Source organism: Fusarium vanettenii (assembly GCF_000151355.1).
Source record: "Fusarium vanettenii 77-13-4 chromosome 2 genomic scaffold NECHAsca_18_chr2_1_0, whole genome shotgun sequence".
NCBI classification, from domain to species: Eukaryota; Fungi; Ascomycota; class Sordariomycetes; order Hypocreales; family Nectriaceae; genus Fusarium; species Fusarium vanettenii.
In genome coordinates, this window is record NW_003315867.1 from 2,897,338 (window position 1) to 2,925,224 (window position 27,887).

The 27,887-nt window shown below is 53.4% G+C and overlaps 10 protein-coding genes across 10 annotated transcripts; 5 read left to right on the forward strand and 5 right to left on the reverse strand.

Moving 5' to 3' along the window:
• Positions 1-74: 74 nt before the first annotated feature.
• Positions 75-3,653, reverse strand: NECHADRAFT_91217 (uncharacterized protein; the record flags this gene model as incomplete). Its single annotated transcript, XM_003046673.1, has 10 exons — positions 75-536; positions 641-1,245; positions 1,301-1,396; positions 1,464-1,470; positions 1,515-1,637; positions 2,084-2,088; positions 2,358-3,076; positions 3,306-3,354; positions 3,420-3,492; positions 3,582-3,653. The coding sequence occupies 10 exons, from the start codon at positions 3,651-3,653 to the stop codon at positions 75-77; spliced, it is 2,211 nt and encodes a 736-aa protein (XP_003046719.1).
• A 779-nt stretch (positions 3,654-4,432) lies between these two features.
• NECHADRAFT_76683 (uncharacterized protein) lies at positions 4,433-4,981 on the reverse strand (the record flags this gene model as incomplete). Its single annotated transcript, XM_003046674.1, has 1 exon — positions 4,433-4,981. One exon carries the CDS (start codon positions 4,979-4,981, stop codon positions 4,433-4,435), a length of 549 nt encoding a protein of 182 aa, XP_003046720.1.
• A 1,498-nt stretch (positions 4,982-6,479) lies between these two features.
• On the forward strand, positions 6,480-8,772 carry NECHADRAFT_33848 (uncharacterized protein; the record flags this gene model as incomplete). Its single annotated transcript, XM_003046094.1, has 3 exons — positions 6,480-6,726; positions 6,775-8,385; positions 8,492-8,772. The coding sequence occupies 3 exons, from the start codon at positions 6,480-6,482 to the stop codon at positions 8,770-8,772; spliced, it is 2,139 nt and encodes a 712-aa protein (XP_003046140.1).
• Positions 8,773-9,186: 414 nt separating this feature from the next.
• On the reverse strand, positions 9,187-11,017 carry NECHADRAFT_32727 (uncharacterized protein; the record flags this gene model as incomplete). The annotated part of the gene is made up of 6 exons (XM_003046675.1): positions 9,187-9,333; positions 9,388-10,028; positions 10,076-10,169; positions 10,219-10,616; positions 10,658-10,807; positions 10,864-11,017. The coding sequence occupies 6 exons, from the start codon at positions 11,015-11,017 to the stop codon at positions 9,187-9,189; spliced, it is 1,584 nt and encodes a 527-aa protein (XP_003046721.1).
• A 774-nt stretch (positions 11,018-11,791) lies between these two features.
• On the forward strand, positions 11,792-12,715 carry NECHADRAFT_33762 (uncharacterized protein; the record flags this gene model as incomplete). Its single annotated transcript, XM_003046095.1, has 1 exon — positions 11,792-12,715. A coding segment is annotated over one exon (924 nt), but the record flags the coding sequence as incomplete, so codon positions are not given.
• A 162-nt stretch (positions 12,716-12,877) lies between these two features.
• Positions 12,878-14,181, reverse strand: NECHADRAFT_33950 (uncharacterized protein; the record flags this gene model as incomplete). The annotated part of the gene is made up of 3 exons (XM_003046676.1): positions 12,878-13,777; positions 13,809-13,921; positions 14,073-14,181. 3 exons carry the CDS (start codon positions 14,179-14,181, stop codon positions 12,878-12,880), a joined length of 1,122 nt encoding a protein of 373 aa, XP_003046722.1.
• A 1,056-nt stretch (positions 14,182-15,237) lies between these two features.
• On the forward strand, positions 15,238-17,954 carry NECHADRAFT_91222 (uncharacterized protein; the record flags this gene model as incomplete). Its single annotated transcript, XM_003046096.1, has 5 exons — positions 15,238-15,436; positions 15,960-16,094; positions 16,149-17,558; positions 17,637-17,713; positions 17,754-17,954. 5 exons carry the CDS (start codon positions 15,238-15,240, stop codon positions 17,952-17,954), a joined length of 2,022 nt encoding a protein of 673 aa, XP_003046142.1.
• A 379-nt stretch (positions 17,955-18,333) lies between these two features.
• On the forward strand, positions 18,334-20,424 carry NECHADRAFT_103510 (uncharacterized protein; the record flags this gene model as incomplete). Its single annotated transcript, XM_003046097.1, has 7 exons — positions 18,334-18,414; positions 18,721-18,796; positions 18,885-19,001; positions 19,057-19,144; positions 19,195-19,332; positions 19,382-19,849; positions 19,901-20,424. The coding sequence occupies 7 exons, from the start codon at positions 18,334-18,336 to the stop codon at positions 20,148-20,150; spliced, it is 1,218 nt and encodes a 405-aa protein (XP_003046143.1). The 3' UTR covers positions 20,151-20,424.
• Positions 20,425-20,742: 318 nt separating this feature from the next.
• On the reverse strand, positions 20,743-22,066 carry NECHADRAFT_58420 (uncharacterized protein). Its single transcript, XM_003046677.1, has 3 exons — positions 21,855-22,066; positions 21,622-21,795; positions 20,743-21,571 (listed from the first exon to the last, which is right to left on the reverse strand). Exons 1-3 carry the CDS (start codon positions 22,014-22,016, stop codon positions 21,080-21,082), a joined length of 828 nt encoding a protein of 275 aa, XP_003046723.1. The 5' UTR covers positions 22,017-22,066; the 3' UTR covers positions 20,743-21,079.
• A 3,936-nt stretch (positions 22,067-26,002) lies between these two features.
• On the forward strand, positions 26,003-27,803 carry NECHADRAFT_32956 (uncharacterized protein; the record flags this gene model as incomplete). Its single annotated transcript, XM_003046098.1, has 4 exons — positions 26,003-26,105; positions 26,490-26,803; positions 26,854-27,141; positions 27,192-27,803. 4 exons carry the CDS (start codon positions 26,003-26,005, stop codon positions 27,801-27,803), a joined length of 1,317 nt encoding a protein of 438 aa, XP_003046144.1.
• Positions 27,804-27,887: the final 84 nt, after the last annotated feature.

Consider the following 27,887-nt stretch of genomic DNA (forward strand, 5'->3'; position numbering starts at 1 on the left):
AAATTGACCCTAGTCTATTTCTAATGAACGAAATGTCCCCGAATATCATTCCTCTGCAAGTACAGATTCAACGCTTACCACGCGTCGCCCTCACGCCAACCTTCTTTACCTGAGCCCTGTGGGAGTTCCTCCTCCTCCTCGTCATCAGAGTCCCAGTCAGGGGCTTGACCAGTCTCTTCAAACTTCTTCCAGCGTCTCAGCTCCTTGATCCGTTTCTTCATCTCTTCCTGATCCAGGGTGACGACGCCGGGCTTGTTCTCTTCAGGCAACTTGCTCCAGTCCTCGTCGGTAAAGTCGGTGGGAGGTCTCTCGGCCACGGCCATTTCGGGGTTAACAAAGCCCTTTGTGAGGGCAATTTCCTGGAGGTAGGCGAGAGCAGGCTCAAGAGCTTTGATGGCAATGAGCTCGACGTAGTGTGGCTCTCCAGAAGACAAACAGGGGCAACCCAGAGGTTCGATCGAGAGGGATGGGTTGCCTCGGGCCGTGGCCAGGGGAGTGTCGAGAGGCTCAGGGGAGACAAGGTAGGCACGAGTGCGCTGGAGAGGTCAGTGATAGGCAGATGAAGCTATGATATTGTTGGACTTGCCTCGGTGAGGAATTTCTTGAAACCGTCATTGGTGAGCTTCTCAGTATTGTAGACGGTGCCAAACATGAGCATGCCACCCATCCGACCCCCCCATTTCTCCCAATTCTCCTTGTCCTCAAAGAACTTGAGCGCAACTTCACAGCTCTCCCCAATAGCAATGACATCGATTTTAGCATGCTTGTTCCACTCGGCAATGTTCTTGAAGACGGTCGCCATGTGCGCGGCGGCAGTCTCACTCCCGGGGATCTCGTTGAGCTCCTTGATGTACTTGCGCCCAGTGTGCACCAAACTCGGCAGAGGAATGTCGGTGCTGTCTGCGACTGTGATGGAGCGCTTTCCCTCGGGCCACCAGTGTCGCTCTCCCATGTTTGCGAGCACAATAGATGGAGGGCATTGGGCCTTTAGGTTGCCCTTTTGCTTGGCGATGGCCCGGACGACGGAGAGAATGCTGCCCTTTGTAAGACCTCCAGGACCGCTGGCGACGCGGCCGGCGAGCATGCCGACATTCTGAATTGGTTCACCCAAAATGACAATGATGCGCGCTGCGACGGTGGTTTTGGGCGAGATGAAGATAGGACAGTGCTTCTCGTCTGTGCCGAGCGGGATTCTCAAGAGACCTTTTTTCATCAAGCGATCGTGAATGATGTCCTGCATCGCACCTACACAAAACTGATTAGCCTCTTTGTCCAAGTATGGGGCAGCACTGGAGATCACCGTTGAAGTGGAAGCGCTGGCGTTCGTTGACGCGCATGTTCTTGCTGATAAAGAACTTGTAGTAGCAGTCGGGGTTCTCGATGGAACGGATCTCATCTTCATCGTTGACAAAGTACCTGATGGATCTTAGCAATAATCTGCGCATAGAGTCAATAGCACTAACCCAAGGCCTTCGAGGTCGGATGCGAAGGAGGCATCCTTGGGGAGGCCAGACCAACATCGGCGAAACATGGTATGTGAAGCTTTGGCGATGTGGAAGTAAGAAAGAAGGTCGAGTTAGAAGGGAGGAGAGGTGGAGTTGAGTTGAGTTGAAGAGGTTATGATGAGTGTGGAAGTTCTTCAGGTGGAAGATGTTGAGGTAAGTATTATAATGCACTGATGGTTAGGAGGTGAACAGGTGCAGGCCAACGGGAGGGGGTGCAAACAGAAGATGCAAACAACAAACGACGACTGAAATCTCAGAGCTCAAGTTTGACGGCACAGAGCATACATGCCCTCATTCCCTCAACGAGCACATGGATAGTTTTCTCAATCTGGATACATGATGCTCAGCATATAGTGCAATAGGAGTTATCAACAACTCAATTTAGTCTACCCATCATCGTATTAAATCAACACCAAGAAGCCTCCCGTTCGAATGAGTCTAAACAAAGAAACAAATTGCCTAATTGGCTGTGCATCGCTCTTTACAGATCGACTGCTCATCAAGAATCCTTCAATATTCATTTCATAGCATAAAAGAGTTGGGATATCCGCCAGCCAGATCCTGCACAGAAAACAAACCCTACCTGGTCATAGAAGCAAACGCCATCCTGGATGCATTCCGTAGTATCCCAAACACCATGCCAAACAATTAGTATCAAGCAAACAAATGCCCCTCACTGGTTGGAACTGGGGGTGTATCGGCTGCGGAAAGCCTGGCTAATACTGAAGCGGCTTCCCGCGCCCCGATTCATGTGGCTAGCCAATGCCTCCTCCAAGGCAGACTGCGTTACAGAGGCATCTAGAAATGTGGTTAGCAGGCAACCCAAGCATAAGCGAGGCAACTAAACTATACCATCAAGATCACTAAAACTGCTACCCATGCTGGGCGTTCCGTCGCTGCCTTCACGGGAGTATCCCCTGCTCTTGTTGCCTGGACTGTGGCCAGCCAGCTCCGCTGCTCGGCGTGGTGAAAGGGGCCCGGGTGTCCGCTGCTCCCGCGACTTGCCTGGCCGATGGACCATTGCAGCAGAGCTAGCCGAAGAGTCGGATGTTTGAGACTGGTGGATGGCCTCCTTTCCATGTTTCTTTGTGAATCGTTTGCCTGAGCCCCGCCCATCTTCCCGCAGTGTTGAGCCAAGGTCCTGGGCAGAGGTCTGGTTTGACGGGGCTGTGTAGGGTTGAAAAGCAGGCTCTGACTCGTCGTCGTCATCATCTTCATACGCTCCTCCATCGTTCTGCTGGAATCGAGGAGGCCGACGAATAATTCGAGACTGTGCAGGGCTGGATTCATCCTCAGATGACATGGTCGAGCTATCATCTGCTGGCCCGGGCGACGCGCTTTGTTCGTCTGGTGATGGATCTGGCTGCGCCACTCTCTCCGGCGACTTAGGTACGTTTGAGATGGGCAGTGATGTCAGACGTCGTCGTTCGCCGGTTCGTGTTGATGCTATGCCCATTCCCGGCCGGGGCGACGCCGAACCTCCCGTCATGTCCCGCAGGACTGTTGTATTCGTTGATGGATTCCGTGAGATGACTGGTCGTATCGACGCATTCAGCGGGGTCCCGGTGCCGCTTCCCACCTCGTTGCGCGGCATGGGCGAATCTCGTCGGATCGATAGAGAGGACGGTGCTCGTTGATGACCAGGTCCTACGGAGTCTGGTACTGGTGATGGGGCGGCCGAGCCGCGGACGGCGGCAGTGGCCTTTCGGACCTGGGCGCGGACTTGTGAGGCATGTCGTTCGGTAAGATATGCGACCTGCTGTAGAAGGAAGTCGACGGGAACATCGAAGCGATCGGCACTGAATTCGGATGAGCATCAGCTGCACGACAGTTGACAAACCAAGATGACCTACACTTCACTCCCTGTCTCGAATTAGTTACAGGGCCATGGGAAATAAGTATTCATCATCTTACAGTCAATCTCCGTTTTCGCAGCTCCAGATAGGATCTTCCATAGAGCCTCGTCCTTGTTGGAGTCCCAGTTCACCTGTAATGCTTCCAGTTAGCCTCCCATGACTGTTGGCGGCGTGAGGCGCATGATGCGGCGACGGAAAGAAGCGGCGCAAGGGGTCTTACTGGGGGAGGATCAACAAAGTCACCCCGGGGCATGGGCACCCGAACGAATACGGTGTATGTCGGCTCAGCCATGGTCCGTGGATGGCGAGTCGGTGGGATGAGGAGATGGAGGAGGATGAAAGAAGAAGCAGCTGGTCCTGGTAGAAGCCGACCTCGAAGAGCTACCAGGTACCTAGGACCTACAAGGTGCAGGGTTCCGGGATCGGCTTATCGATAAGCTAGCTGCCGCTCTAGCGCCTCCAGACCCGGACGTGAGACAGGCCCACTTTAGGGATCGACGTAACCGGACACCTTCCAGGCTGTGGAGGGAGGCAGGGAGGACAGACAGAACAGCATCACAAGAATCATCCCAGCCTTCATGGCAATGCTCCTTTTTGTGCGCCATCCGATCAAAGTTTTCACGTTTGTCTGAGTTTTATTGGAAATCTTCAACACACTCACGTACGGAAACGCTCGGTGTCATCCACCAATTTGGAGTTTACAGCATGCAGCAACGAAGTCTCACATGAGGCATCATGTAGCTCTGCGTCCTCACGCTTCCCCACCTCCCTTTGATTTTGATCCCTCATTCCTCATCAGCAACCTGCCTATTCCAATATCAATGTTGCATCATGTCAGACAAGTCACCCTGTCTGTCGGTCAGTCTCCCGTCTGTGACCCCTCAAGCGATTGGGCCAGCTTCACTCCCAAGGTTACAAGTAGACATTGCTTCATCAACACGCTTTCTAATCTCTAATTTCTTTGGCTTTCTAACGGGTACCTGCGTCCGGGGTATGACAATAAGCTCAAAGCCAAGCGGCCTACCCTAACCTTTCATTCTCAGACTGCCACACCGTCCGTTCTGCAAAGTTTCAATCCTCCCCAATGATGGTCTCGCAGTCGCTTGCCAAGTCATCGTCTCCGCCAGACTTGACAGACTCCTCTCGCTTCATGGCCTTCTTCCATAATCCCTCCAACTCATAACACTTGATCGTGACCCGCTTCTCCTCCTCGAACCGCTCAAGAGCCGCCTGGTAGCCCTTGTCTCCATGCTGCAGTCGGGACGCCTCCATCTGATGCTTCTTTTCCCGATACCAGAGTCGAAGTCTGTCGATTCGGTCCGGTGTACGAAGACGCTTGGCTTGATAGTGGAACTGGGCGTCACGGGCCTTAAGGTAGTCCATGCTGATGTTGACTTTCTTGTCGAGTCTCGTGACATCGCTAATCACCAGTTCGCGGTGTGTCTTGAGAGTTTCCAGGTCGTCAGAGGGTGGGATTCGAACCTCCCGGATCATCTTGAGGATGATGCGAAGTTCGTGGAGAGCCATGCTATACGCCAGACTGACTTCTGCCTCTGTCTCATTCATTGACGTTTGGTTGTCACCGGCCTTGGGGACAGACGGATCGAACTGGGCAGACATGGCGATAAGGTGTCGATGATCTCGAGTTCGTGTTGGTTTCCAAAATTGAGTATGGGTTGCAAAAGGTTTGCTCGGTTTCACAGAGTTGCACGGGTTGTCTTTCATTCCTGATCAGCTGGGTGAGTAGAGGTCATCTTTATATCACTACTATGAGGACATGGAACTATGAATCAGCGATTCAATTCTCTCGCGGTGTGTGTTACTCACCTGTGTTCCCAAATTACCAGTATTCATATTTACTGTTCTCTTACACACACTCCTGATTCCAACTCACATACCAATCCGACGATATCGAGTGTGAGTTGAAGACTATATGTCACATCTTCGATATCTGTAAGTTAATAACGACCCTTTGAGGGCAGATTGGAGATTGGTCGGGACACTCTTGTCTGTGGTTCTGGCAACTGTTGCGGTCACCAGGGCAGGCATTCACACAGGAGCTTGACTGGTTAACCACCAGGTACACACACCTTAGTTCAAATCTAATCATACAAATGAAAAAGTGTCACAAGCCCGAGGACTAAATCCTACATCCGAGCCTGAGTTTTACCAGACGGAGCCAAAGTTGTCGGGTCACATGAAACCATGGATCTCCAATCCTTTAGGGTAGGCAACTTTGGCCGTGGACAAGGTTACCATCTCTAGACATTAAGCCGCAGTACAACAGCAGTCAGGTCCCGGATCCAAAAGAGGTCTGGTGGCAAGTCCGTCGTGCATACGCAGAGGCATATAATAAGGCTGTTAATGCTTGATATTGTAAAACCGCCGTGGATCATTGGCTTGGCCATAGCGATGGTTACCATTTTGGCGGACGCTTAACCCACCCACCGCCACACACACACACACACACACAAAACAGTTGCACACATGGTCCCTGTGGCACTTGACGCACTCTAGCATATCCGAACTAAAACTTGGAGAGTTCCCCTGCCGTTATCGGTCATCGAAAACACGCGATTCATGAACCATGATATCTAAGTTGTTTGACTCATGGCAAAGCCCACAGAGTGTCCGATATGGACAGGCCATGGCCGAAGGCGGAAGCCGCGCTAAAGACATTACGTTGGATGCCCCGCGACGGCAATGACGACCCCGCTATCTTTGCCTCACCTCTCTCTTCCGTGCCGTCTCTCCCTCCGCCTCGTCTCGCTTGGGCTCTAAAAGAATCCATGGGAAGCTCAGATTCGCCTGTTTAATTAATCGCTAGTGGACAATCACGTTGTCTCCGCTTAGCGACTCGCAGGGCATTTCAGCTCAGCTCCTGCATCTTTCTTCCTTCCGCTACTTGTCCTCGCATCAGCTGCGACTCTAGAGTGAGACGTCACATTTCCCTTGGTTATAGCTGAGCTGCAGAAGCCAGCTTCCAACATTTTACCTGATTCCCCGCCGTATTCTTGGGTAGCTGGCCTTTACCCAGCTTCGCGAAAACGAACGACTACAAATCTGGACCATACATAGCTCGACTGCGCATCTTCGAACCACATCACCAGATACCATCATGGTCGCTTCACAACTCACTGCGTCGGCCAAGGCCATGCGCACCACCCCCGTGGCTGGCGCAGCGGCCGGCCCATCCGAACCGCTCCCAGCTCTTCAAAACCGCGCTGCTTCTAGTCGGAGCCCGTACATCAAAGATCAGGCCAGCAGCTTAGTTGCGTGGCAGTTGTTGGACGACGAGACCGTAGAGCGCGCGAGGAAGGAGAATAAGTTGATCTTTCTCCATATTGGCTACAAGGCATGCCACTGTAAGTCTGATCCCAGCTCTTGAGATATTAGGTCGCTGATAGCAACAGTCTGCCGCCTCATGCTGCTAGAGTCCTTCTCTAATCCTGATTGCGCCTCTGTCCTGAACGAGTTCTTCGTCCCCGTAATCGTCGACCGAGAAGAGCGCCCAGACCTCGATACCATCTACATGAACTATGTTCAGGCTGTGAGCAATGCTGGCGGCTGGCCCTTGAACTTGTTCCTCACGCCAAACCTGGAGCCTGTGTTTGGTGGTACTTACTGGCCTGGTCCTGCAGGGAGACGACATACTACCGATGACAGCGCCGACGAAGTTCTCGATTTCCTCACCATCGTGAAAAAGGTCCGAGATATTTGGAGCGACCAAGAATCACGTTGCCGAAAGGAGGCAACCGAGGTTCTCGGACAGCTTCGGGAATTCGCAGCTGAGGGTACCCTGGGCACTAGAAACATCTCGGCAACCTCAGCTCTCGCGCCCTCGGGCTGGGGCGCACCAGCTCCTAGTCATACGAGTGCCCCCAAGGACAAGGATACTTCAGTGTCGGAAGAGTTGGACTTGGACCAGCTGGAGGAGGCTTATACCCACATTGCTGGAACCTTTGACCCTGTTTACGGAGGCTTCGGTCTTGCGCCCAAGTTCCTGACGCCCCCGAAGCTGGGTTTCCTGCTCGGACTTCTTAACTTTCCTCGAGAGGTGCAAGATGTTGTTGGCGAGGCAGAGTGCAAACATGCTACGGAAATGGCTCTCGATACTTTGCGCCACATCCGCGACGGTGCGCTGCATGATCATGTTGGAGGCACTGGCTTTTCGCGCTGCTCTGTGACCCCGGACTGGAGTATTCCTAACTTTGAGAAGCTGGTGGTGGACAATGCGCAGCTCCTTTCACTGTATCTCGACGCATGGAAATCGACTGGAGGGGATAAACCGACGGAGTTTTTCGACATCGTTATCGAACTCGCCGAGTATCTTTCTTCTGCCCCGATTGCGCTCCCCGAGGGAGGCTTTGCTTCCAGCGAAGCAGCCGATTCTCACTACAGACGAGGCGATAGGGAGATGCGAGAAGGCGCTTACTATGTGTGGACGAGACGAGAGTTCGATTCGGTGCTTGACGAGGTCAACAAGCACATGAGCCCCGTCCTAGCTGCTCATTGGGCTGTCAACGAGGACGGAAACGTGGACGAGCACCACGATCCCAACGATGACTTTATCAACCAGAACATCCTCAGGATTGAACGAAGTGTCCAGCAGCTTAGCGTACAGTTCAGCATCCCCGAGGACAAGGTCCGACAATATGTCCAAGAAGGAAAAGTGGCACTCAAGCAAAGAAGGGACAAGGAACGAGTGCGACCAGACTTGGATGACAAGGTGGTTGCTGGATGGAACGGCTTGGTGATATCCGCGCTGGCCAAGACGGCCTTGGCATTAAAGGGTCTGAGACCGGAACAGAGCTCCAAGTACCTGGCTGTGGCAGAGAAGGCGGTCAAGTTTATTCAGGAGAAGCTCTGGGATAGCGACCGCAAGGTTTTGTACAGGATATGGTCGGGCGAGAGGGAGACGCAAGCCTTTGCGGATGATTATGCCTACTTGACACAGGGCCTCCTGGACCTCTTTGATGCGACAGGGAACGAGGCGTACTTGGTGTTTGCTGATACTCTACAGCGTGAGTTACCCTGCCCCAACTTGTTATAAGCGCTTAACTCACTCTTCTGCAGAAACACAGCTGTCGTTGTTCTACGACCCTGAGGGAGCCTTCTTTTCGACACAAGCATCCAGCCCACACACTATTCTCCGCCTCAAGGACGGCATGGATACATCCGTCCCGTCGACCAACGCCATCAGTGTGTCCAACCTCTTCCGCATCGCAGATCTGCTGGCAGACGATAAGCTCGCTGTCAACGCACGACAGACCATCAACGCCTTTGAGGCCGAGATGCTACAGCATCCCTGGCTCTTCCCGGGTTTGCTCGCGGGCGTCGTGACGGCGAGGTTGGGGAGCCAGCGAAGGAACGTGAATGTCAACTACCAGCCCGAGAGACTTTCAGCATGAGGAGGGATTGCCAGAGTACTTTGGAGTCGGTGTTGACGGCTGAGGGGCGTTAAAGGAGCGACGTGGTGCTCTATCGAGCATCCATCTGATTTGATGCTATATTCGAGATGTGTACTGCCATTTATGTGGTGACCAGAACTTCTTGGTCAACTGACTGAGTATTTGAGTCTTTGTTAAAAAGTGCTTGAATAAAAAAAGACTGGGCCTCTTGAGCCTTACCATCAGTCAATCATTATGTGATCAAATCTTGTCATTCAGGGGTATCTAGTCTACAGCGGCCACCGGCCCCTCACCCTCACAACTCCACAACCTCGATCGCCCTCCCTTTTTCGATTTTACCAGCTAGGGACTCACAACAAGAGAAAGGGGGTTGCGTGCATCCCGTGGCTCATAGGATTTCTAGGAGGACGGGTCTCAGTCCGTCCCAGTGCCCTTTCGGTTCATCAAGCCCGTAAAGAAACTCTGAAGCTGCTCGTTATCGAAGTCCTTGGCCATGTTGTTGGCGGGCGTGTCTGTCTCTTCCGTTCCAGCTTCAGACGTAGATGAGTACGCATTGCGGTCCTGGAGGAAACTGTTAGTTGTTTATCACAAGCTAGACATACAAGCGAAACTCACCTTGAGACGCTGCAACATATCATCGGCGTCGACCTGGATACCACCCATGTTGAACTGCACGGGGCCAATATGCTCGCTGACCGTCTTTTCCTCGCTAAAGTCGAGGTGCCGGGTGGCGCGGGCGATGGCATTGTCGTTCCTCTCGGGGGCCTTTGCCTTGAAGGCCTCGAGGATCTTGAGCTGGCGCTCGAGAAACTCCTGCGTGTCGTCGCTCTCGACCGTGATCCACTTCTCGCCATGCATGGCGTTCTCGACGACCGCGAGACCGCCGCTGTTGGGGTCCCGACACCAGGCCTCATACTGCCTGATTGCGCTATTCTTTCGCTGCTGGTTCAGGTATTCTTCCTCTTCCTCATCGTCCTCAAAGTCTCCCTGGTCTGAAGGATCGTGTGTAGGGTCTAGCGAGGAGCTGATATCCTCGGCCCACGAGTTGGAGATTTGCTCAGCATCGAAAGAACCGCCTAGGACGCGGATCTTGCCCCATGAGTCCCAGTTGGTGGGGACAGTGATCTTATCACGGTCGATAACGTTGTGCTTGAGTGGGTGGCGCTTGAGGAGTGAGGTGATTCCAAGGGTCGAGTGAACAAGTGAGGGTAGTTGAGAGGGTGTATTTTGTGAGGTGTAGATGAGAGAAGCGCCGTCTGAGATGTGTTAGCAAGTGATAACGAACAATGGCAGATTCACATACGTCTAAGTAATACTGTTCGCAAATATTGCAATACCGTGTCGAAATCAGGCTCTTTCCAACCCTGACTCTTTTCCAGAAACTCCATCTTTTGGGACTGCTTAATGTTAGTCAACTGGTCTAGAGCACGATCAATGGGCTCTCACATTTTGGCACACCACGCAAAGTGGTAGGCCCAGAGGTTCCTCCCATTCACCAGGACCCAACGGTAGAGAGCTATCGCCGTCACCGCTAGTGGCTGTCGCTGAAGGAGTTCCGTCCAGATTCGTCGCTCCTCCTCCTCGGCCTCTCTCTTTCCAAGCGGTCATGACATCCTCCATCAAGGCATGCTGTTCCGAATCAACCTTCTTAAGAACCTCCTGTATAACTTGAACCCAGGTCCATATTTGCCGGAGCCACAGGTGCGGCTGTGACCAGTCGAGGAGGATGATTAAGGCGGTATTGGGGATCGTCTCAGGGGTGAGGAGAGGAGCGACGAGGGAGGCGAATTCGGCGGAAGGTTGAGAGAGGAGGTAGAGCGAGACACGTGCCAACGTATCTGAAGCTGTTAGTCTAATGCTGCAAGGCGCGTGCAGAGCTACAAACCATCTTGGTCGGCGTCGAGCACGTCGTAGTATGTGTAGCCCAGGGCAAAGTTGTTGGCGATAGGCGGCGTCTTTTGCCGATCAAAATTGCGCCTCGACTCGGAGCTGGACAGGGACTCTAGAAAGTCTCTCTGATATTCGGGAGTGCCGCCTGCGGGCATGATCAGCTAAATCGAACTCTGCTCCGTGTTTCGCTTCTCCCCGTACCTAGGACGATGAGGTTCTTCTCCGGTAGCCGCTTGCCGCTCGCGACGGACTCGAGCATCGACGTCCAGAGATCCTTTTTCTGCTCGCCATTGCGACCTTCGCCTTCCCCCGAGCCTGTTGTGTAGACTGACGCTCTGTTGTTGCTGGTCGTCATGGCGGCGGATGTCCACCTCAGCTAGCTCGCTGCTGGAACCGATAAATGACGGTCAAATCGCGGGGCGGGATCAACGTAGATTGGGTCATAGACGGTATCCTGGGTCAGCTAGGAGATGTCGGGGACGACAGCGGCGGAAAAGCTACGCGTCTTGTATCGTGTATGGACAAAGGAGGTAAACGCTTAAGGATGTCGTAGGGGCATCTTTGCTCGGCGTACAATGACGGGTAGAGTCGTGCAGTAGGTGGTCGTTTGTCTAGGCACCTAGACGAAGCGTCTCGGGTAGGTAAAAGACAGGTATCTCGTCTTCCAAGGTCACAAATTCGATGGCCGTTTCTGATCTGATCGTCTCGTCGACCGCCGTCTTGATCGAAAAGCCCAGGAACGTGGCCAGGGTTGCCAGGTCCCCCCATTCAACGACGGGATAACCTAGACTACGGGGGGACCGTTTTAGCGTCGGTCCGGAAATTGTCCCGCAAAAAGGAACGGCACTGCGCGGTCGGGTCGCGGCGGCGGTCTGTAGGTACAGGTTAGCGCACGGACCTTTGAAGCTTCAGTGTCTTGCAGCGCATTCTGCTTCTGACGTTGCTGCATCTCAGCCTCGTGACTCTTCATCAACACTTTTATACCTTGACAACTTGGGCTGTATAAAGAACAGCTTGGCCCAAGATGAATCAGATTCGCGCGATCCAAGCGCTTAACAAGAAGGAGATCGAAAACGGAATGTGAGTCTTCCAAGCTGCCTTGAAGAATCTATAGAATACTGACGACGACGCGCTCAGCACTCCAGAAGGTTCCTGGCATACCGACTACCGCGACACTGCCTACATCTACTTTGGCGGTCTACCCTACGAGCTATCCGAAGGCGATGTCGTAACAATCTTCTCCCAGTTTGGGGAGCCTGTCTTTCTCAAACTCGTCCGCGACAAAGAAACGGGCAAGTCCAAGGGCTTTGGATGGCTCAAATATGAGGATCAACGGAGCACCGATTTGGCAGTCGACAACCTAGGCGGAGCAGAAATTGGTGGTCGCCTCGTCCGTGTGGACCATGCGCGGTACAAGGCTCGGGACGATGAAGACCCAGAAGAGTTCAAGGTCGGCTGGGAGGACATCATGAAGCGAGAGGGACAGGCCTTGTCAGAAGACGAGAGCAGTGAGGAGGAGCAGAGACGACCTATGCTGCCCGAGGAGAGAGAACTAGCGCTGCTCATGCAGGAACATGACGATGACGATCCTATGAAGGGATTCCTGATCGAGGAAAAGAAGAAGGAAGTTGAAGAGGCCCGGCGCAACGCCGACAAGAAGGACCGGAAACACAAACACAGACATCATCGATCGCACCGATCTAGGAGGGACGATAGCAGGGAAGACAGACACCGCAAATCGCGCCGGGATGAGACTCCTGTAGAAGGAGACGAACGGCGCCACGAGAAAGAGTCGCGAAGACACAGAGATCGAGACGACGATCGTGACCGGCGAAGGGATAGGGACAGGAGAAGGGACAGAGAGGATGAAGACGGCGAACGGGATCGGGATCGCAGGAGGGACCGAGACCGAGATCGAGACCGTGAGCACAGGAGACGTGACCGAGACGAGGATGACGAGTCACGGCATAGGCGACATAGGGACGAGGATGACAAGGACAGGAAACCAAGGAGACGCAGTAGAAGTCGGTCGCCACGACGGCGCGATGATTAGCGCAAGTGTTGGAAGCGCACTCATAATCTAAAATCGAAATATACACCCTGAATCAAAAAGAACCGTGCCTATTCTGAACCCCAAAGAACGCCCATCCAGATTCGCCCAACAATATCATTCGTGCCCTCTTCCTTATTAACCCGATCATAGCCTCAGCTTCGCTCAACTGTTGCCCAGATATCGTTTCCAGCCTTCCCTCACGCAGTGTCGCTTGCCGTCTTCGCCATTTACAATGACAAACTTCTCCCATCGTGCGTCGTGTCCTGCTCCGATCACCACCAAGCTATCCTCGCCGATCCAACCAATCACGCCCTTTGGTGGTTGTGACGTGCCAAGCACTAGACCTTCCGAGAAGGGGATGCCTCCTATCATGGTCTCATCGCCGGCCTCGAAAGGCGCTGATGTGAAGGAGTAGACATCTGAAAAGACTCGAGGCATCAGAGGGATCTTGCTGAGAATTCCCCACTTCCCTGTGCCGTCTCCAGGATCCGACCCAGAACTGCCGAGCTGCTGGCTCCGGTTCATGGCTGGCCGTCGTGGGTGGGCAACGTCAAAGATGTGAAGTGTGGACTTGTCTGAGGTGCAGGCAAGCATGGTGTTGCAGGGTGAGAAGGCGAGGGAGAAGATGGTGGCTGGGTCGATGCCACGGCGTAACTCGGCGAGCCTGGCACAGTTGCTTGTCGAATAGACGCGAATGAGAGTGCCCATCTCACTGGCGCTGGCAAGAAGCTCACCATCCGGGCTCAGAGCAATGGCCTTGAGAGCCGAGGAGTGCGCGGGGATGATACTGACGTTGCCAGTCGCCAGCTCGATGAGCATGATCTGGCCGGGTGTTCGACCAGGGAAGGCAAGCTTCTTTTCAGAGAGACAGCAGAGGCCGAGTAGGTTATCGGCGGTTTCGTAAACATGAAGGAGATCCGGAGGCTTGGCGAATGAGTAGACGCGGACGCTGTTCTGGAGGACGACGGCGATGCGCTCTCGGCCAAGTTGGACGCCTCGGACGGATGTCAAGGCTGTGATCTCCAGGGCCACCTTTCCCTTCATATCATCCCATATTATAGCCTGAGAATGAGTCAGTCAAGGTTCTCAGCACCTGAAAGCGACATGCCTTGTTCATGGCGAACTTGGGATTCCTGCCTCCGCCGACGAGGGCAAGATAGTTGGTCATGCCCATCATCTGGACGAGACCAATGCCGGCGTTGAAATCTGTACAACGGTGAGCCCCTGCGGTGGTGAGACGCGATCCTAGACAGACATACCTCTTGAGGCCTTGAGGAGACATGACTTTGTGTGAAAGACTAGGAAATGCCTGTTAGTGAGACCCTCCCCATATTGTCTGCAGCTGGGGGTGGCTTACTGCAGATGCCCGAGTCAAGACCGGCAGCGAAGCAGCTCGCGTCGTTGTTAAACGAGACCGAGAGGACGGCCTCTGGGGTGGAGACCTCTATCGGTGGCCGTACATTCATCCTGTCTTGTATGCTTTTATATGACGTTGAATCTGGTGGTGTGCTCGTGGGTATATCCGATGAGCCGTGAGAGCTTGAGAGGGGTAAGAGGCGGAGGGAGACGATGCGTGGTTTGATGCCCACGACTAGCTATGTTGGAATCAAGGAATAAAAGAAGGAGCGCTAGGTGATTATTTAAGTATCACGAGTGCGACAACATCTCGAAGTTTGTCTGGCAACGGAGATATAAGGCGTTATGACACCTGGGGGAGGGTCCTGTTCGGCGCAGGTTGCGTTGCAGATCCACCTGTTTGGTACCTGCACGGTGGAGGTTTGTTTGAATTAGAGTGGGCGACAAACAAAGTCAGATGATTAGATAGATAAAAAGAGATGCAGAAACAAGGCGCTGTCTTTCTATGCAAGAAAGCTTCCCAGTGTAAGCAAGGCTGCGGGTGTCTGTCTCTATTGTAAGAGAGGCTTTGTTTGGACGGGGACTGTTTCATCCATCCACTGGACAACTCACATTCGCGGGCGGCGTCACGGTGTGAAACGTGGAGCCGTGATGGAGCTGGGGGTGGGCCACTTATTTAGGAGCACAGCCACAGAAGCTGTCAAGCCACGAAATGTAGTTGTCTCCTTTCGCCTCAAGCCACACCTCCCCAGCCAACTTCCCGTGTTACCCATATGCACTTTCACATCAACTCGGTCAACATCGTGCAGGCGGAATCTTTCAGCTCCATGAAGATCAGCCAACCACCATATAATCTTGAGCTGCGCCTAAGCCTGGGGCTTTGAGGATGGATGGCTTCTGCCCAATCCAGGCCTCTGCTCCTTGCTTGTGGCTTCTGCACCTCGACAATGACTGAAGAATCCTCCCGAGCCTGGCTTTATATCCTATTTCTGCCTCTCTTTTTATTACCCAAGTAGCCCAGCCCCCGATGATTTATTCTTTCTTCTCATCAGCCCACTCTCGTTTCACAAAGTCGATTCTATCTTTGTCCGTTAACAGCCAAGGAATCGCCGCATCCTTCCTCTATGAAGATGGCCTTCAACGTTACGAATGAATTTTCCAAGGTGATGAAATACTGGGGATTCTCCTGTCCTGACGGCGGTCGTTTCTACATCTGCGAGAATGAACGGGACCAGTTCATGGGCTGCTGTACCAGTGACCCTTGCACCAAGGGTAATGGTTGTCCCGACAAAGACCTTCGCGTAGCGATATTCGACAAAAACCGTGACGCGGAGATACCTTCGCAAGATTGTGGCACGGCAGGAGGTATTGAGTCTTGGTATACCTGCGGGTTCACGGATCCACCCTTCATAGGATGCTGCGAGCAGAATGCCTGTATATCAGGATGTCCGCGAGCGAGTCTGATCCCGATGTCCTTGAGCGAGGACCCCGTGAACCGCTACTTGCTGATATATCCTGAAGCGTCTGACGAGGGACTCAATGCTACGACCGTTTCGATCCCAAAGCCATCTTTGACATCTGCGTTGGAGTCCTCCAAGGACCAAGGCAGCGACCAGAACCAGACCAAGCACTCATTAGGGGCTGGGGCAGTAGCTGGCATTTGTCTTGCCGCCGTTGTTGCCGTTCTACTCCTCCTCGGTGCCCTTTGGAGATACGGGTAGGACTTGATCCTTTCCCCACGACAAAACCCCGGCGCTGACACCAGACAGGGACGCAAAGAGGCGTAGACGGACTGTTTCTGGCTCACGACACTCATCTCAACTGACCTATGCCCCGGTTCTTGACGACTCGTCTGCCCAAGATACTGAGGAGAGACCTAAGCATGAAGCGCAAGTCAATCCCATCGCTCAAGTACATACCGAGCGACGCCTACTCCCCGGAAGGCTGCATCCTCTCGGCGTTACTTGGCTTCTAGGCTGGGCCTGGGACATCATTCTGACTTTTGTACCTACCTGCTTCATTGGTTAGTTACCACTCCCAACTCTCAAAGGGTATGCCCAACTGACCTAATACTTAGCTCTCGCTCTCGTTTCCATCCACTTAGACGAACAGCCATTATCCGACTTTGGGGAGAGGGTCGTTGAATTGACTCGCCTGAGCCCTACAATATACCCAATACTATTCGCTGCGGTTTCTAGCCGCTTCTACAAGGCCTTTGCCCGGTGGTGCTTGGAGAGGCCGAATGGCATAGGGCTAGCAACGCTGGAGCAGATATTTAGGAGCCAGAGCTTTGCTGCGGCCGTGGAGAGAGTCTTTTTCGTCCGGACACAGGTTATCATTGGCTCGGGGATTTTATTGATCTGGGCAATGTCTCCTCTCGGAGGACAAAGCGCTTCCCGACTACTCGCTCCTGGGAATAGCACCACCACATCAACCATGGTTGTCTATTTCTCCGACCCCGGCTCCCAATTCTTTTCGTTTCCTGATTTGGGCTCATTCAAAGGCAAAAGGCGTAGCATCACAGCCCTGTACTCGTCAACTTTGATGTCCTCTCAGCAGCAGAAGGGGTCACCAAGAGATCTCTGGGAGTTGCCAAAGATCCCCCAGTGGTCTCCTGAGAGGGAGATTAATGAGTGGTATGATGTGGAAGATGATGCCTTTACTCGTGGCGATAGCTATTATGCGTCCCTATTGGGGATCAAGATCCAAAGCCTTGACTCCTCAAGCGCCGACCGGCAATACGATTTCGCTGTCAAGTCGTCCTACATGGACTTCAACTGCGTCTCCGCTGGAAAACGAGACAGTGGAGACACTATTGATGGGCCCTTCTTGATCGAAATGAAGACCCCCTGGGGGAATAGCCTCACTCCAGAGGCATGGGCGAGATGGAAGAGCCGTGGTGATCTTCCACCCGTCCAACTGATCTATACTGGCGTTGGCGAAGACCGTGGACGCGAAGGACTTGGGCTTGTGTTTTATCATATGGTAAACTGCACTATGCAGACCATCACCGTTGAAACAGCTATACGCTGCGGCCCGCGACCACTGGCAACAAGCTGCTCCGCACGGCGTCAACGTCGCGTAAAGGGTAACCATGGCCCGAACCGGCCCCCAGAACCTATCCTGAGCAACGCTTTGGTTCTAAAAGGGGCCATGGACTTCTGGCCCCAGGCGATCGGGGGAGAGGAAGCAGACGATAATTTAGCATCGCCCACGGAGAATTATATCATGGGGGATCCACATCCATTCGCGGGCCAGCCATACCGAGCGTGGACCAAAGAAGACCTCTTTATCTTCCCTGACGTATTCTCTCGGCGCTTCACGACAGCCTTCAACACATACTGGGATTCCGCTTTGAACCCCTCTAGTCACACCAGTGTCACGTTCACATCGACACCGGCCTTTAATATTCTCAGTTTGGGTGGAAGCGGACACAACGACCAACCTTTCATGAACTCCACCAGCGGCACAAGAACTGCAGTTCATCGTGTCTACAAGGCAAACCGGCTCTGGATTGCTATCCTGCTTGCCACGACGACAATCCTGCAACTCTTGGCCCTTCTAGGACTCGCCCTGGAGTTCTTTATCCGTGGACCAGATATGTTAGGATTTGCCAGCTCTTTGACACGAGATAACCCATACGTGCCTCTGGCTCCCAGTGGGTCAAGTCTTGATGGCCCAGACAGAGCAAGGAAGCTGCGAGATCTACGGCTTCAACTCGCGGATGTGCGGCCTGAGAGTGAGACGGGATATATCGCGGTTCGAGCGGTGCCGCCAGCTCAGGATGAGAACGACCAAGAATCCAAGATGGAGTGGAGGCCACTTGACCGGAAGAAGGTGTACGCTTGAAGGTAGAGGGATATGGATCAGTAGAGAGGGTTGATTTCAATGGCTATGCCGGTTTTTTCCTCGTGCTTGTAAAATTCTTACATTATAGGTGAAAAGAGCAGAAAAATACATCTTCATCATTTGTTTATTTAGGAGCCGGTAGTTATCATATTGATGAAACCTTGCAATGCTGTCAAATGGTAGTAAGCATCACGTGATGAAACAGAACAGCCAAGCGCCACACGACTTTGCTCATGTGGGTCCCGCTAAAGTGGTCCCTTGAGTTGGCGGGAAGGCGGTCTGGCTTGATTGACAGGGCGTCGAGACGTGTTGTGGAGGGTGCTCCTTCCCTGCGGACGCTGGTGGTACTGGCACTTCCCCTGAATCCCAGCCCAAGCCAGGGCAGGAGCGATTGGCCAGGTGCGAAATTGCCCATGCCCCTTGAGCGACCAAGTCTCAACCTGACCCGTATCCTCCTCTCCTTGCTCCTAGCCTCCTTTAACATTTTCCCCTTGGTTTCCCCAAGTTTCCACTTCAAACAACCACCCAAAACGCCCGTCTTCCCTCTCGACAAGAGCCCGTTGCTCGACGTTTGGTGCCTCCGACCCGTTCCTGCCGTTACCGTTCAGCTTCATCGTCTCCGAAAACCGTCGCCGAGATGTCGTCCCTGGGCGTACGTGCAATCCAATCCCCCCCTCGGCCCCGTTTGCTCCATGGGCCGGCCGATAGAGCTTCCGTCACCGCATCATACCTGCAACGGACACCTCACGCGCGCGTCGCCACTTTCTGCTTGCATATAGCTGACTCTTGGTCCCCCATAGAAGATGATTCGCCGAAAGAAGAATGTCAAGAAGGGTATTCAGTTTTGTCTGATGGTCTGCGGTGCTTCAGGCACTGGTACGTGGCCCCTGGCGAGACACGCTGCGACAACACCTCCCGCGCTCTCGTCGCGACCTAAACCGTTCTCAAAGCTCACCGTATGCAGGCCGCACCACCTTTGTCAACACCCTCTGTGGAAAGAGCGTGTTGGATCACAAGGAGTCCGACGATGCTGGAAGCGCGCACGTTGAGGATGGCGTCAAGATCAAGCCCATCACTGTCGGTGCGTCTAGTGAACCCCTAAACAGCTTGCGCACGCATTACTGACATCGGCCCAGAGCTCGAGCTTGACGAGGAGGGCACCCGCATCTCTCTGACCATTGTTGATACCCCCGGCTTCGGCGACCAGATCGACAACGAGGCCAGGTGAGCTCACCTAGCAACCGACCCCTATACTCCCCGCTAACCCATCCTAGCTTCTCAGAGATCGTCGGCTACCTCGAGAGGCAATACGACGACATTCTCGCCGAGGAGTCCCGTATCAAGCGTAACCCTCGCTTCAGAGACAACCGAGTCCATGCTATGCTCTACTTCATCACCCCCACTGGCCATGGGTATGTGCCTACACGCCCCAGCATCTATAATTCTTGCTCATATCTGTAGTCTCCGAGAACTCGACATCGAGCTCATGAAGCGCCTTGCCCCCCGTGTCAACGTCATCCCCGTCATTGGTCGCGCCGATTCGCTCACCCCCGCTGAGCTCGCCGAGTCCAAGAAGCTGGTCATGGAGGATATTGAGCACTACCGCATCCCTGTCTACAACTTCCCCTACGACATCGAGGAGGATGACGAGGACACCGTCGAGGAGAACGCTGAGCTCCGTGGACTCATGCCTTTCGCCATTGTTGGTTCCGAGGAGGTTGTTGAGATTGGTGGCCGCAAGGTTCGCGCCCGCCACTACCCCTGGGGTGTTGTCGAGGTCGACAACCCTCGTCACTCCGACTTCCTTGCCATTCGATCTGCGCTTCTCCACAGCCACCTGGCTGATCTCAAGGAAATCACCCACGACTTCCTGTACGAGAACTACCGTACCGAGAAGCTGTCTAAGAGCGTCGAGGGCGCTGCCGGAAAGTGAGTTTTGACTTGATCCTGCTTAACATATTCACCGCTAACTGATCGCAGCGCTGACAGCTCAATGAACCCCGAGGACCTTGCCTCGCAGTCCGTCCGCCTCAAGGAGGAGCAGCTTCGACGAGAGGAGGAGAAGCTGCGCGAGATCGAGCTCAAGGTGCAGCGCGAGATCAACGAGAAGCGACAGGAGCTGCTGGCCCGCGAGTCCCAGCTCCGCGAGATCGAGGCGCGCATGCAACGAGAGGCGGCTGCTCAGGCCTCCGGCACGCCCGAGCCCAACGGCGAGGAGCCTACCAACTAGACCAGGTCACCTCACATACTGGGTCTTTTCGCGGTGCTTCAAAAATGCGACGTTGGACTATTGTCGATTGCTGGCGTTGGTTTTCCTCTCCCACGACTAAAGAGAAAGATGAGAATATTCCCCCTGCTGCTGCTGCTGCAAAACTGAGTTGTCGTTTTGTTTTTCTTTTTCATCACCGCCCTGCTGCACCGGAGAGCTAGCTACGATTCTCGAGGCGACGGTAGAGATACCACATAACCCGAGGGGGCGTTTCCGTGGAAGCCAGACAGTGGGCGGGCGGCCGCTTGCGTGTAGAGGCATTCTTTGAGGGAGGGCCATTCATTCGTGGCTGTTGTGGGATGCAGCTGGGCGAGGAGCGTGTGTGGTGTGTCTTGAGGGATGAAGAGGGCCAAGCATGGCAATGCAGTTGACTGGCGAGAGGGGTGTATCGTGTGCCGATGCCTGCCTTATGGCCATTTTGTGGTCATGTTAGACTTGTATTGGGCGTGTATTGGTATCCATTCTGGACGACACATCCTTGATTGTTTCCTTTTTCTAGTGGCCTTCTAATGCTGATATCAAATACATTCAATATTTCTTGTACTGCCGAACTCGATTGCCAATAGTTGATCCAAAAGTGCCATGTCAACTATCGATTGACTATTGTCTACGCTAGTTGTAAAGGGATTAACCAACCAGCGGTTGATACGTAGAAGAAACAAGGAAAACCATTAACTTATCCTCCAATAAACGCCAATGCCCAAGGTCTTATTCTTGACAACTTCCTATACACAAGCAACGAGAGACATTTTGATGAGACGAGTCGAAACACGATCACTACAAAGTAAGGAAAAGAATAGGAATCAATGATTCCATCGCTGGTCGACTCTCATTGCCGAGCCTCCACGTTTACATCTCCCATCCAAATTCTTCTGTTGAGTCAACCAGATTTAGTTGTTAGACTGGCTGTTGAGAATGCGCAGAATGGCGAGGAAGAGGTTGATAATGTCCAGGTACAGGCTGATGGCAGCGGCAATCTCTTCCTCGACATGGTGATGACGGAGAACGAGCTGGGTGTCAACGAGAATGTAGCCACTAAAGATGAGAGCTGCAAGACCACCGTAGATGAGCTCGCCGGTGGAGCTGTAGGGGAAGAACATGGCCATGAAGCCAAAGATGACAAGGCCCCAGAGAGCGCCGAAGAGGTAGGGCATCCATGAGGTAAAGTCGTACTTTGTCTGGCAGGCGAAGAGAGTGAGGAAGACAAAGATTCCCGCGGTGAGGACGACAGCGTTAAGAACGATGGACGTCTTGTAAAAGGACACGATGACGGAGATGGTGTAGGCTTCGGCGAGAGTGAACAGAGAGAGGAAGAGGAGGTTGGTCGGGTAAGACTTGCGCTTCCAGTAAGTCAAGCCCATGAAGATCATGGCACCGAAGAGCTGTAACTCTGTTAGTAATTCAATCTGTTATTCTCGGAGAGGGGACGTACCGAAGCCCAGACGACGCCGGGGTGGCCCTGAATCCATTCCTTGTAGCCAGCGCTGAAGAAGGTGAGGGAGCTCACACCTGCGGTGGCGAGGAGCTGGACGGTAAGGATGGTGTAGACCTTGCGGACGAACTGGTTGCGGATGTCGACGGTAGCCTCGGCCACGGAGCCGCCAAACTGTCATGAAGTTAGCATCGCCACTCTCCACTATCAAGCTCAGGGGAGATATATCGTACCTTGAAGTCATCGGGAAGGTTATCCTCGCTGTCGCGGGGCGCACCAAAGAGACCCTGCGTCTCGTCGCGAGAAGCCGAACCCTCGGCGTAGGCGGGGGGAGCGTGGGTGTAGTCGTCGGGGTCGCTCTGAGGCGCGGGCTGATACTTTGTCGAGGAGGCCATCTTGGCTACGACGCGTTTGACGATGGTCGCGAGGTAAGGTACAGGTGTCGGGAGGAGTTTCGTGCAGTAACGGATAAGGCTGCGAGGGACGTTTCGATGAGAGGGTGACGACAGTTTGTCGATGATGCGAGGCCGAGGGAGGACGTCGGGGAGGTCATGTGGGGGGAGTGTTCGACGAGTGTGGCGCTAGGCAACGTGATTGTGTGATTGGCTAGGGGCGCATGTGTGGCGTCAGCTTGGCATGGATGGTGGGTGCCTTGCCAAATCCGTCGCAGCTCTTTTTATCACCACCAGCTCTTTATATGAGCTCAAGAGTAGAGAGTAAGGGGGCAAGGCATTCGTTATATAAGTCATTGCTCTTTGAGGACGATAGTCTTTGACGTTTATTCAATGAACGTCACAGTACTGTCTGGTCTGCTGCGATGTTGTTATTTCACCCAATGCTGATATCAGGCACACTCGAGCCAAGAGATTCGGAGTGTGTGCAGCCAAACAAGACCGTCTGGGCTTTGACAAGACAAGCTTCTGGCCAATAATGCGACGACCCTTGAATGTGGCCGAGTCTCTGAACTTCTAGTCGTGATATGTTGGCCCGCACGGTCATAGTTTGGCAGTTTGTTCTAACCTTGCCCAGTTTCATAAGCTATTGGTAGCTCAAAGGAAATCCAAGACAATGCCATTGTCCAGTTCAACGAGAACACAGCTTACAAAGGAGTTGATTCATTGAAACTGAGCTTCAACTGTGACCCACTCTTTCAGCCTGACTTGCAAGATCCCATTATGGATCCATCTTCTGAGTGTTGAGTGCTTCTCGGATGTGTAATCTGGTACCGAGAAGTAGCCTTGAGTGATTGGAACGTAGATAAGAGATCTCACATCCACCGGCATTTAAACCTCCAGCATAAGGCCATAAATAAGAAGAGAAAAGATAATTATGGCATATACTCCACAGAATGCAAAGCTATTGGGACTATCAAGCGCCTTGGCGACGTAAAGATTATCCAAGATTGCGGGGCTGGAGGAGCAAGACGGCGGGCTGTTTTCGTATGGCTGCTTTCTGAGAAGCATGTCACAGCTAAGCTAAACCCGAGTGGAGAATGCGCTCCGCTGGACTGCAGGTGATGTGCGCAAGCCAGAGCCAAGCTCGAGTGTTTAAATTTTCGAGATTGGAGGCAAGATGGGATTGGCAGGGGAGGGGAGACGAATAAGAGGTCGGCAGCAAAAAAGCGAATAAGAGAAGAGCCGCTTGGGCACAGACAATGGACAACCGAGATCAAAAAGGCGACGGCGGCGGCGGGGAGGACGGAGGTGATCCATCATCCATGGAGGCGCGCGGGGTTTCCAGTTTCAAGCATGAATTGCGCGAGCTGGGGGTAGGAAGGGAACGGAGACTGGGGGCTAGACAGGGAACGCGAAAAGCGCTTCCTTTTCACTGTTACTTGTAGACGACTAAACATGGCGTACAGTATGCGAGGCAGCGGCGCGTGGATGCAGGCAACGATAACCGGAGATGCTGGGACTTTGGTCCAGAGGAGGGGTCAAAGACATCAGACATCAGGTTGCGGAGGTGGCCGTCTCGAGTTGAAAAGACGGTGGAGGTTTTGGTTTGGATGGTGGATCTGAGTGTTTGAGGCTCGGGGTTGCGGATAGACTACCTACCTGCCTTGGGTAGGCACCTACATCTAATACAATATTTACAAGGGCCGTGATAAATTGAGTCAATCTTGGAACGTGGTCATCTTGGATGGTTGTACTCATCAGTATCACGAGCGCAACAAGACAAGGCAAGGTCAAATCACCTCGTCACATTTATTGTGTACCGAGGTTGCAGACATAGTCCATCACGTCGAATTGACCAATGAAACAGCCGGAGATGATCAGCCCGACGCTGGCTCACCAGCTACAGGCTGATAAAGTGGCCATAAGAGAGATGGCCGGGGATATCAAACTCTGGGCCCTGCTTTTTTTTTCTGTTGAACCTGGACCCCTTGTCGGACCCGGAGGCGGCATTTAGCTTCCTGGTAACAAGGTGTGCACAGGATCAAATCTAGGCTTATTTGCCAGAATCAGACGAGAATGACATATTTTATCCCCGGCATTGAGAAAAAGTATGCAAGAAAAAAAAACACCTCGATTTTTTTCTTTTTTCTTATTTGTGTAAGCAAGCATTTGCGTTAAAGGATCAAGGTTTCGGGAGCAAGCCGCCACCAAGGCACATCAGATCAATTGACACTTTTGAAAAGGGGGTGAGCATTGATCTACAGTAACAATAAATAGCTTGGGGGAATTGGATGGGTGCTAATAAGCTAAGCTTAAGAGGAACCAGAGGGTGGTGGTGAATGACTGAGGGGCAAGGGGGGATGATGAGAAGAAAAGGGGACCAAGCTTCTTCTCTTCTCTTTTTTTCTTGCTTCTTTGCTTGGGATGATCTCCCTCAACGGAATGGAAGCTTTGGGCAACCGGTGGCTGGACGGGATGGGCCCTAAAACGCCCCCCTTCCCCCCTCCTCCCCTGGAGCTAGAGAGTCTGGGTTCAGGACTCGAGGAGGATGAGGAACATCTAGAATCTCAAAAGGTTTCGTGTCTTTTTTTTTTCCATGGAACGAGAGTCAATGCGTGCAGTTGTGCATCTGTTGGTTCCAATCTAACTGATGAGGACATCTCTGATGGAGGGGTGCTGTCTCCATCCCCCCCGCAGGCGGCTTTATTGACTTGTCCATCCATCCCATCATGATGCATCTGCCGCGAGAACGGCCATCCATTCCCGTCAGCTGGGATGACACGGCCAGGCCCACAGGATATGGCCGTTATTCATAGTAAATGGATACCCAGTAACCAATTGGGTCCTCTGCAGTCTCTCTCTGCGCGTCTCGGGGCAATGAAAAGAGGCCACACATTCATATCATGATGGACGTCGAGCACATCAGAGCTGCACCCTCACTGCACTCACTGCACACTGTTGCTCACCGCCTTGGATGGGGGAAATGCCCGTTGTGGGGCTCCTCTCTCTCCCTCAACAGTGCCCACCAACCCTTACCCCCAGTGGGCGCCGCCGCTCCCCCCCCGCTAGCTAGGACCCCCCTACGCGGCTTGGCGCTGGATTGGATCTCTGTTTAGAGCCAAGGAAGCCAATTCATCTCCATCCATCGAGTGGAGAGCGAGTGTCCAAGTTCAAAATTCATCGGGTTCCCGTTTTCTTCTGCCTTTGACCTTTGTTCGAGTCTCCCGTCCCTCTTCTCCCCCCCCTCCTACATTGTCCTGTACCGGTTGACGACTTGATTCCTCCGTCGTCTTCTTTCGTTGCATCTCATCCCAAGTCTTTGCTTGTTTGGTAAAGCGTTGGGTTGTATATCACTACGACAGACGCCGTAGCCGATCTGGTCTTTTCTTGCGGAAGCAACACCTCGCTGTATCTTTTCGCCGGACTCCAAAAGATACGATACGCGGACACCAGCTGTCATCACCCTGTCCTCTATCATCCTGCATCTTGTGGCCTCTACTTTTTCCCCAACTCGTGGATCAAGGACCCTCCCTCGCTGGCTCTCCTTCCACCCGCCCGCCTATCAGCCACAGCGCCTCCCCCCCCTTCTTTCTCAGGCCAAGACAATACATCGCACCCATACGAAGGACGATAAGCACGACGACATCAACGGAAACACCATAACAGAAATCACAAGCTCAACCATGAGCGACACAAGCTATCCTGCGCCGTCGCAGGTCGACGACAAGACCATCATCGCCGCCCCTCATCCCCCACCCCAGCCTTTCACAAACGAAAGCTCAATTGCAGATGCAACTGTGTCTTTACAAGATTCGCCAGCTCCAACAGCTCAACAAGCTCAGCCCGCCCCCGAGACTCTCGAATCGAACCCGGCGCCGAATCCCAAGACATCCAATGGCTTCGCCAAAGCATCATCTTCCTCTGCCCCCGCGCGGACACGGCTCAAGAGGGACAACAGCACCCCCAACATGAACGGGCCCCTCTACATGCAGACCTCGGGCAACAAGACGGTGCTCGTCCGTCGACTCAAGCGCAAGGAGGAGAGCACCTGGAAGCACCTTGCGCGCTGGTTTGTCGAGAACCAGATTGGTATGTCCTCGCCTCTGATTGAACCAGCCTCCCCTTTTTCCCTTTTCTTCCCGATGAAAATCTCATCCATCCATCAATGTCGGAGGAACCTGGTCCATCTTGTGGGGTGGATGGACAGACCAGTCAATTGGATTGGCCTGACCTTGAATTGAATTGGTTGTCGCACTTGGAGAGGCACCCCGCGTGGCACGGCATCCCTACCATTTCCGCTCCAGCCTCAAGGGTCCAGCCGCCGCTCGTTGGGTGACAGGCCCCCTAGCTTGGAGCGGGCGTCGGTGCTTCTGCGTGTGTGTCCGTGTGTCGTTCGGTTCGGCAGACATGGATGGATTTGACCTCTCGCCTTGATCGTGCATATCGAGCTCCAGCTGACTGTTTTGTTGATAGGCCTTTCGTTCAATCTCCTCGCCCTCATTTTCCTCGCCCAGACCTTTATCCCCAAGGCCCGCGAACACACGTACAAGTTCTTCAACCTCAGCTACTACAACCCCAAATCAGGCCAGTACCGCATCGGATTCGATGATGCCTACTTCATCGCCTTTTGCATCATCCTTTTTACCGGCCTCCGCGCTGGCATCATGGAGCACGTTCTGGCCCCCATTGGCAGATTCCAGGGAATCACCAACCGCAAGTCCTTGACTCGCTTTAGCGAGCAGGCCTGGCTCATGGTGTATTACACTGTCTTTTGGCCCTGGGGAGTGGTGAGTTTAAACCGACTACACTTGTTGGAGCCATCTGCTGACTTGCCCAGTACATTTACTGCACCTCGCCTCACTACATGAGCATGAAGAACCTCTGGACCGACTGGCCCAACCGCGAGCTCGATGGCCTCATGAAGGGTTACCTCCTATGCCAGTGGGCTTTTTGGCTGCAGCAGATGATTGTCATTAACATTGAGGAGCGTCGCAAGGATCACTGGCAGATGTTTACTCACCACATTGTCACGACTGCGCTCATCTACTCTTGCTACGCCTACCACCACACCCGCGTCGGCAACTTTATCCTCGTCATTATGGATGTTGTTGACCTGTTTCTCCCTGTGAGTATCCCTGCGAGGCGACTGTCTGATTTCTTACTGACACACTCCAGCTTGCCAAGTGCCTCAAGTACAGCGGCTTCACCAAGCTCTGCGATGTCATGTTTGGACTGTTTGTGGTTTCGTGGTTCATTGCCCGCCACGTCCTCTACATCATGGTCTGCTGGTCCATCTACAGCGATGTTCCCCAGATCATGCCAACCGGCTGCTTCAAGGGCACCAACGACAACCTGATTGGCCCCATCGATCCTCCGGCCGGCTATTCATACCTACTCGACCCCTTCCTCAAGCCCGACGGCCTTGTCTGCTACAACGAGATCATCCAGTGGGCTTTCCTTGGTCCTCTCCTCTTCCTCCAGCTCATCACCATCGGGTGGTTCACCTTGATTGTCCGTGTCATCATCAAGGTCCTCAAGGGAGGTGATGCCGAGGATGTGCGAAGTGACGACGAGGGTGGTGATGAGGAAGAGGAGGAGGATGAGTTTGTTTACGAGGAGGCTCAGCCCCTTGAGGAGGAGGTTGGCGTCGAGGATCTTGACCTCAGGAACTGGGAGCGCCGATCTGGCGTTAGGAAGCAAGCCAGCAGCTCCGGAGTCAGCCTCCCCGGCCACAGCGATCGCAAGGAGTTGCTGGGACGTATCGGTTGCGAGAAGCAAGTCGATTAGACAACGAACGAACGAACGAAATCGGGATGGGAGTTTAACGAGTCCACGTCACGTTTTCCTCACTGAACTGAACTGCACTGCACA

Bases quoted from the DNA above. Each gene is read 5' to 3' on its own strand.
- NECHADRAFT_58420 (XM_003046677.1), bottom strand. From the start codon at position 22,016: ATGGCCTCCTCGACAAAGTATCAGCCCGCGCCTCAGAGCGACCCCGAC. The intron at 21,796-21,854 runs GTACGATATATC...ACTTCATGACAG, and splicing joins ACCTTCCCGATGACTTCAAG to TTTGGCGGCTCCGTGGCCGA. The intron at 21,572-21,621 runs GTACGTCCCCTC...ACAGAGTTACAG, and splicing joins CCGGCGTCGTCTGGGCTTCG to CTCTTCGGTGCCATGATCTT.